Raw genomic sequence first — 9,036 nt, forward strand, 5'->3', positions numbered from 1 at the left:
GATGAAAAATTCAAATTTGGACCATTTGAATTTCGAATTCCCAAATCATCCTAATTATCCTCGTCAATTACAACTTATGTCACTTAACTAGATGAACAAATCGAGCATATAAATAGGCCACCGTGTGTTGAATTGACCCTTCAACACGTTTTTCCAGTTCATAATGGCTTTTCTTGGGTGTGGTAAAGTGGTTTATCAATAACAAAGATTTGAAGGGTACCATCGCATTGTTATATTGATTAACTATACAAATTAGTTGGACATATAAATAGGCCACCAATGTATTGAATAGACCAGTAAACAAGTTTTCCCAGTTGACAATGGCTTTTCTTGGGGTGGCAAGTGGTGTTTCAATGACAAAGGGTTTCAAGGGTAGCATCACATTGTTTTTACTTTTTCTGCATATTGTAGTTTTGAAAAGCTATGGAGCTGAAGCAAAGCAGGACAATGGAGCAAGCTGAAGATGAATTGGAGCTGGAAAGTGAACTTGAGAGTTTGAATGTTCCTCATTCTCTAAAGACCATTATAGTATGTTATCTGTACTTTTCTATCTCCTCTGTAGACCTATTGTAATCTATGGATGGTTTCTCTCTCTCTCTCTCTCTCTCTCTCTCTCTCTCTCTCTCTCTCTCTCTCTCTCTCTCTCTCTCACACACTCTCTCCCCTACACGCACACACACACACAGAGAGAGGGGGGCCCGATGGGAACTTTGTATTGATTTTCACATTTCTTTTCTTATGCCTTTAACCGATAACAAATGGTACAGAAAAGGATACCAATGCAACAAGATAGCACGGTTTCAGCATTGGATGTTTTAACCTTCTTATTTATTTGTCTCTTGATCTTGTAGACAAAGAATGGTTTTATTGATTGTGTTGATTTGAACAAGCAACCAGCTTTGTCTCATCCACTGCTCAAAGATCACAAAGTCCAAGTATGTTGTATTTCTCACCCATTTATTTGTTTTATTCACCTTCATTAACAAATCAAGACCGGGGGGCATATCTTATTAAATTTGACGGAAATTTTGACTTTTAGTACTATAATTTCTTTGCAGATGGAACCAAGTGTTCAACCAGAATGGGGGGTAAATATAACTTCTTCAGCTGTTGAATCTTTGCTAAGTACTTTTGAACTTGAGGAATGTCCAGAAGGATCTGTTCCCATTCGAAGAACTTCGAAAGAAGATCTTTTACAGGCTAGCACTTTATCAAGAGAATTGATCACCAATTTCAACCGAAGCAATAGACACTTCCCTGGACAATTAGTAAGCAATCACCAACTCATATTCTATCTAATTCATGTCTCAAACTGAAACTTAATTAACCCATCTAAAAAGTGTTAACTATATTAACTATATTTTTTTAGCTGTCATTTAGAACTTCTAAGGTGTACCTAGTACACAAGACTAGTCACAATCAATCATTTTAAAGGTGTACCCATTGCACAAGACTAGTGATGTTGCAAAGTCCACAAAAGATGATAGTGTACCCAACTTCTTACTTGTACCATCCGGAAAAAAATAAACTGTTTTAATATTTAAACCCACGACCACTTGTCTCTATAAAATAATCTTAACCGTTGCATCGTTCATCCCCCAAGGAGAATTTACAATTTGGATTCAAATGTAAATTAAGGTTCTTTTTTCTATCAATAAGCATGACTAGGGAAATCTATCTTCATGCAAACAATAGGGCATGACTAAGGAAATATATCTTGATTCAAACAATAGGGCTGCACTTAAACGGAATCAGACTAATTACCATTTATTAAGAGTATCACATGCTATAATGCCTTCTTCTTGGTATTGGGAAATACTTAATGAAGACTTGACATTTATTTATTTACTTTTTTTCTTTTCTTTTTTTGGGTTAAATTCCTAACAAACTTGTGTGCTCAAAAAATGCTAAGCATCATATGGCAAACAAAAAGACAATCAAACAATGCTTGTTGAGGAAAACTATGCAACTTTCAACTCTTCGACAAAGGTTGTTTTAAGGATTAAGTTTGTCATTTCCAGCTAAATCATATCTAGAAAGAAAAATTTTCCACAGAACATAATTTTTAGGTATGGCTTTTACATCAAATCCAATGTAAATTGGAAAAAGAGTTAAAGTATCTTTGATAAAATTGTAGGCACTAATTAATGCAAAACAGTCACATGCTTTTCTTTTTTTTCTTTAGCAAAATAATTACATGGTTGCATGTATATATTGAAGTAGTTTTAAACTATAGCAATCGAAGGAAATGGGTTTTTATTGTTCTTTCTACTTGAACAAATTATTAACCTCTAGAAATTGAACATTTAGATTGCGAGATGTTAACAATAATTGGCCGGGTGGTCCAATTCATGGAGCTTCTGCAACTTTTAATATATACAATCCAACTCTTACTGAACCGTCATGAGTTTACAAATGTTCAAATTTGGATTAATGGTGGTTCAAATGAATCCCCCAATTATATAATGGCTGGATGGTCGGTATGTATTTAACAATCTAGATTTATTTGAACTCGTCCTTCACTTGAATCCTCGTCCCTTACTCGACTTTTTAGTTTATAGTCGATTGAATTTTTAATGTTATCTAACTTTATTTTCTACACTTCTTAAAAATCAGGTTAATCCAAGCTTATATCATGACCCAGAAACTCATTTATTTACATTTTGGACGGTATGTTTAATAGGTTGGAGTTCTTTAATTTGTTGTATCAAAACATGACTTACAATGGTTATTTTGCTTTTCTTTTTTTTTTTTTTTTTCTTTTTTCTTCTACTTTTTTTCCCTTTTTCTTTTAAGGATCAAAAGACTTACAATGGTTGCTAACACATTATATTGTAGCTAATAATTCTTGCTCTTTTTCTACATTTTTTAAATTGATTGATAATACAATGTATCACTATAATTCAATAGGACATCAAATATGATTAGTCTTCACTTTTAACAAGAACATAAAGTTTTTTAGTTGTTAAATAATAATTAGGTTCTGTTTAGTACTTGAATTTCATTTTACATTGAGGAGAACTTAAGAAAGGTCTTCCTTTTTCTAAGTGCTAAACCGCTTTCTCTTTAGAAGCTTAAACAATGGTTTAACTTGTTAACTTTTTCTTTTGTTTTTTTCTTTATATTGTCTCTTCAGTTTTACCCTCTCTCAATCTCAATTAATAAGAATTTGTTATTTTTTTTTCCTAATATTTATTTTGGGAACTAAGGTTCACCCAAGCCAGCTTATTAACTCATTGATTACATCCTAAGGAGGGTAATTTTTACATATAATATTAAATACAAAGCGGGGCTTCTTCCCTGGACCCGAGGGAATTTGAACTTGACCATTCCATGTATATTTTTCTTTCCATAGGATAAATTCAATGATATGTGATAAATAAAGACACCATATATAAACATTTACGTTTATGAGAACCCTTTCCCTCTTTGCACTTTTTAATCTATTAATTTCTTGTATAAATAATTAAAATTGCTGGTTGTTGTATGTCTTTTTCACTTTTAATTTAACTTACTTTTTTCGGGACAGAGAAAAAACTAAAATTTCATGGTGTGCGGGGTGATAATTACAAAAATGGGTGCCACGATACTCACTGCAGAGGGTTTGTACAAACTCACGGATCAATTAGGCCAGGAATTGTTTTAAGACCTACTTCTAGTATTGGAAATAATCGGTTTGAGTTCCATCTTGCTTGTTTACCAGGTATAACTTTCTTTTATCTTTTATTCCAAGTAAGTCATCGTAAAAAAAAAGTTGCATATTAGCGGCATTTGTATCTCCTCTTTGTGATTGAGGATGCCAATCTCACATAGACATGTGCTTTGTAAGAATAGGTCTCATACAATTAAATCGGTATATCTTTTGATGAAACTAAATCAACAGATTGCATTTAGATCATTGTTGGTAATTCTATTGATTGTTTTCTTACGGGATCGAAATACTTTGAGCCCTTGGTGGCTGCAACTTCATGGCATGTCCATTGGTTATTGGCCAAAGAACTTGTTTAATTCTTTAGCTACTGGTGCTAAAGGTAATTCTTGGGGAGGCATCGTAAGAATTGGTTCTAATGGAGAATACCCTAAAATGGGAAGTGGAATGTGGCCTAAACAACGATATGCATGTTTTTTACATGTGATTGAGTATTTGGACAAGAACTACATTGTCTCACATCCAAGATCAGGAGGAAGCGTAAATATTCGCGTGGACAACAAACGTTGCAATGATATACGATATAGTTATGACGATGTAGCACAAGTAGCTGGTATTAATGTTGGAGGACCTGGTGGACGTTGTGGCTAATTTTTCTACTAAAATGTAATTAATGTTTATATGTTTCTACTTTGCTTTTTTTATTATCATGAATAAATGAATATGTCTCCCTATAGATACGCTATTGTGCCTTTTTAATTATTACCCATAATTTTGTATATATAATTATGCAAGGCCTAAGAAAGTAGTCCGCTAGGCCCACAAACCCAAACAAAAATATCTAGCAGTAAGTGGCAGCACAATCACCAATTTTGGGGCAATTTTAGGTTAAAACATATATGAATCTAGAAGGAATTAGCCTGAGAGATTTTTAGATGGATGGAAAGGCCTAGAATTTTATTTTCTAACGCAATAAACAATGACCAAATTTCTATTTCCTTGGGGGAGTTATTCTCAAAGCCACCTCTCCACTTTGAAGCACATTGAAACTACTTAACCTTGGAGGAAACACAACCAACTTCCTCTTAGTCCCAACTTTCAATGTCCTATTATTGCCATTTTATAGTTTCAAAAAGTTTTTATTTAATGGGGAAGTTAGCCGGTCGAACTAGGTAGTCATTTTCAAGTGATATTTTGGAATTGCCTATGCATGGAGGGATGTTCCCAATGCACTTTTATTTAAATTTTATTGTGAAAGAATTTAAGATATTGGAATGAAAATTGAGTTTGGCCTTTAGCTTTAGAGGAAAGACTTTTCTTTTCTATATATACTTTTTAGATCTTATTATAGGTTATGAGTACTTCGTCAAAGTGGAGGCTGGAGAGTAAGTCGCCATATGAATTTTACGAGGGAGTGACATGCGAGAATGCGAGAGGCACATGGAGACTCGTGCCCATGTTTGGATTGCTCCTACAAAGTCAAGTACTATTGAGGCAACGGCGATCACCTTATGAGATTGTAGTTGCTCTTGTGACCATTTTTTATATTCTTCTTATTGAACCAATTGATGGTGGTGCTGCTTAGTATTTTGAGCCTCTTTGAGATTTGACTTGACTAACTTTGGATAATGACAATTCAAATTCATGGATAACTATAATAACTTTAATATTATGACTTTGATTTGATCTTTGTATGCTCCTTTCTCATTCTTGGATTATACTATATTGTTTTATTGTTATGGATTGACATTGAACTAAATCCTGTATTGTTATCAATCCCACGGGTATTCGGGTGAGTCCGGGTCCAGCTTTGGGTGGGGTGTGACGAAGTTGGTATCATAGGTCGGGTTCATTTTAAATCCTAAACTTAATACTATATAGTGGGAGCATCTTGAATCACCAATCCATAATGACTCAACTAGGTTAAAAGTGAATAATAGGTTTCAACCACTAACTTGAAACACACAATGGAGTGAATGAGCATAATGGAGCTAACTGAAGTAATACACAATAATCATATCAAACCCATGAGTCATATTGTCACACCCAACCCAGCCGGATCCGGTAATACACCAATATGGGGGTGATACACTACAAGATCTAGGTTCACGGCCAAATCCATAACACAACGCCTATAATATAATGAGCAAATTACACTGGCACCCCAAAATGGAGGCCTTAAAACACTGACACCCCACTTTATGTTTAAAAAACACAGACACCCCAATTCAATAAACACACTAGTCCATTCTGTTAGTGAAGCTGTTAACCCACTTGTTAAATTTTTTCTAATTCCACAAATGCCCTTACTAAAATCTGAGAAGAAAAATAAATAAAAAAAACCCTTCGTGGCTTTGTAGGCGGAAGAACATACTCAAAAATTCTGGCTTCATCGGCGGAAGAACCTATTCAGAAATTCGCCCAATGTTCAGCAATGTTCATTCGCTGCTTTGTGGTTTTCATCGGATAATCGGAAGAAAGCTCTATTCACATCTACGAGATGTTCTTCCTTGCTGTTGTTTTGATTGCAAAACCTTTGAAGGCGGAAGAAATTTCAATCTGTCGGCTTGTTTTCATCGCAAAACCTTCGAAGGCGGAGAAAATTACTTGCAATCTGTCTAGCATCAAACGTCTAGATGCAAAAAGATAATAAAGAAGAAAAGAGAAAAAGGAGGAAGAAGAGATCACCTAGATTCAAATCTGATCTTAAGAAAATTGCAGCAAATATAACTTTATGAGTCAAATAAAGCCTCTAGCAAGCCTTTAATATGACAAAATGAAGCAAGGCATAAAGAATATGTGCTTCTTGATTAATTGAACACCACCCTCTTGGCCTCTCTCTCTCTCTCTTTCTGTCCCCTCTTCCTTGCAGCAAACCAGAAACGTAAAATCAGAAAAAGAAAAGAAAGAAGAAGAAGAAAGAATGGTTGAATGGAGGGAGAAATGAGAAGTGAAACCGTTGAAGAAGAAATGAGAAGTGAAATGGCCTCTCTCTCTTTCTGTCCCTTCTTCCTTGTAGCAAACCAGAAACATAAAATCAGAAAAAGAAAAGAAACAAGAAGAAGAAAGAAAGAAGAAAGAAAGAAGAAAGAATGGTTGAATGGAGGGAAAAATGATAAGTGAAAGTGAAACCGTTGAAATCCCAATCGTGCACAGGGTTAGTCGGGTTTTTTTTTTTTTTTTTGAGTAAATGAAAATAGATTTATTGGAGAACAAGTCAACGGTATAATAGTCTTTGTATAAATATGACTAACCAAGTAATAACCATTCTAACAGAATAGGACCTATGTGTTTTTTAAACATAAAATGGGGTGTCAGTGCTTTAAGGCCTCCATTTTGGGGTGCCAGTGTAATTTGCTCTAATATAATCAAAGAGCAAGTGACAAGTATTAATCAAGAAGTAAAATGTTATTATAGTTATCCAATATTTGAAATCAAAGTCATCATCCCAAATTAGTCCAATTAAATCAATTATCAGAGTTTAAGGAAAGGTTGTATATCAGCGAAGTCTAAGTTTTTGAGAAGGCTCAAAAGATTAAGTAGCGCCCTCATCTATCGGCTGGATGAGAAGGATGCAACACAAAGATACAAGGGCAATTACTATGTCATGAGATATCTTCGGTGTCTCGAATTGCTTGGACTCCGTAAGCACAACCCTAACGAGCACACGACTTGCCATACACCTCTGTGTCCTCATTTTGGGTCCCTCGTAGGGCTCAAACGGCGGTGGACTTTCTAGCGAACGGGGTCTTCATATGCTGCAATAATATCTAAAAAGAAAATGTACATAAAGGAGTATGAGTTAAAATAGAACTCAATGAGGTCAACTAACCATATATCATGCATTCGTCACATATTTCCATAAACAATCCATGTATAGTATATAATGAGATGAGTGAATAATTATGTATGCAAATATGCTCCTAATTCTAACAATGGGGTCTCTATGGTGGACACACATTAGTTATACACCAGTCTCTTCTAGGTGGTCTTACCGCTCTCCCTAATGACACTCAGCACATCTTTTGGGTTTTTTGCGGTAGTTGAGTCAAGTCACATCAAACCATGGCTGGAGATTAGGTCACCACTCTCTCACATCACCATTGGTCTGAGAACTAGCGCGTGTTAGAGATAACCCTAGGCCAAACGCAAAGTCATAAAGTCTTGTACTACATGTGGTCCGTATTTCTTCCCTCATGGCTAGTGCCTTTTTTATCCAATATCCTTCTCCACTTAGGAATAATATCCTTAATGGGAGGCATCTGTTAGATCTCATTCCTTAACCCTATGGTCATCTACATATGTTGGGGCGGATGCCTCTCATGTCTCCTCACAACACTCAAGCCATCTTTTGGATGCCCATTAGCCCGACCCTAATATATGTAGCTCTACCATCTCATGATGACGGTGTGGGCACTGCTTGATGCTTACGGGGCCCAATCATTGTCATCATGGGTCACTTGGCTTCAATACCCTTGCCAAAAAGGTAGTAGTACTCAAGGGTTCACTAGCCAACACATTTAGACACTTTTTTACCACGTACCTAGGTCTAAGTGAATGTAAGGTCACTAAGGTAATGGGTGAACCCACAATCCTAGTTGGTATACAAGTATGGGTGGACAGTGTCCTACCATCCAATCCACACATTCACATAATTTCAATATCATAATTCAAGCAATTGTAATAATAAATAAACATATACCACATAACCTTGCGCAAAGTCACACGCGATTTATAATAGATGCAAGATAAAAGTGTAAACGAAGATTTAAACAACACTAATAAATGCACGGGATATGGCAACGTGTTTCCCTCACCTATTAATATTAACAATACTCTTCAAAGTCCTAAGAGATTCAACAAAGAGGGTGCAAGCAACTCAAAATAAGCCTAGAAACATGAGAAATCAAATGAGCAACAATCGGGATCCACCGGGGGGTCAAAGGGGGCTAAACACACACCCGGACTAAGGGGCGGTTGATTAAACCTCCCAAGGCTGGTTGACCACCCTTGGTCGGCCGCCCAACCTTAGGGCTACGACCGATTTAGTAGATTTCGACTCCATTTCAGAATCAACTCAAAATGGGGCTTTGGGGTCTTCAATAGAACACTAATAGGGTCCCCAAAAAAACCCTTCAATCACCCCAAGTAGTTCCCAAACAAAAAGACACGGTTTGGGCTCTTCGTGGACAATACATCTACCAATAAGTTACCACCAGTCATTCTTGGATGGCCCTTTCTAGCCATGCAGTGCTTGCATCAATTGTAGATCGGGTATCATGGACATATCATTTGGCAATAAGAAACTTAGAGTCAGCATCTTCAATGCATCCTTAAGCCCAAATAGGGTTGAAGAGTGCTTTGCGATTAATCTTATTAATGACTTA

At 36.0% G+C, this 9,036-nt stretch overlaps 1 protein-coding gene across 1 annotated transcript; it reads left to right on the plus strand.

Annotated features, from left to right (window-relative positions):
• The first annotated feature begins 423 nt into the window (after positions 1–423).
• On the plus strand, positions 424–4,300 carry LOC149023638 (uncharacterized). The gene is made up of 4 exons (XM_089143336.1): positions 424–528; positions 852–935; positions 1,059–1,199; positions 3,884–4,300. The coding sequence occupies exons 1-4, from the start codon at positions 424–426 to the stop codon at positions 4,298–4,300; spliced, it is 747 nt and encodes a 248-aa protein (XP_088999462.1).
• The last annotated feature ends 4,736 nt before the right edge of the window (positions 4,301–9,036 follow it).

This window comes from Hakea prostrata, chromosome 2, assembly GCF_041222555.1.
Source record: "Hakea prostrata isolate BN-2017 chromosome 2, UWA_Hpros_2, whole genome shotgun sequence".
Taxonomy (NCBI): domain Eukaryota; kingdom Viridiplantae; phylum Streptophyta; class Magnoliopsida; order Proteales; family Proteaceae; genus Hakea; species Hakea prostrata.

Excerpts from the sequence above, each read along its gene's own strand:
- LOC149023638 (XM_089143336.1), top strand. The coding sequence starts at position 424 with ATGGAGCTGAAGCAAAGCAGGACAATGGAGCAAGCTGAAGATGAATTG. Across the intron at positions 936-1,058 it reads TCAAAGATCACAAAGTCCAA|ATGGAACCAAGTGTTCAACC; the intron begins GTATGTTGTATT and ends ATTTCTTTGCAG. Across the intron at positions 1,200-3,883 it reads CGAAAGAAGATCTTTTACAG|ATTGCATTTAGATCATTGTT; the intron begins GCTAGCACTTTA and ends CTAAATCAACAG.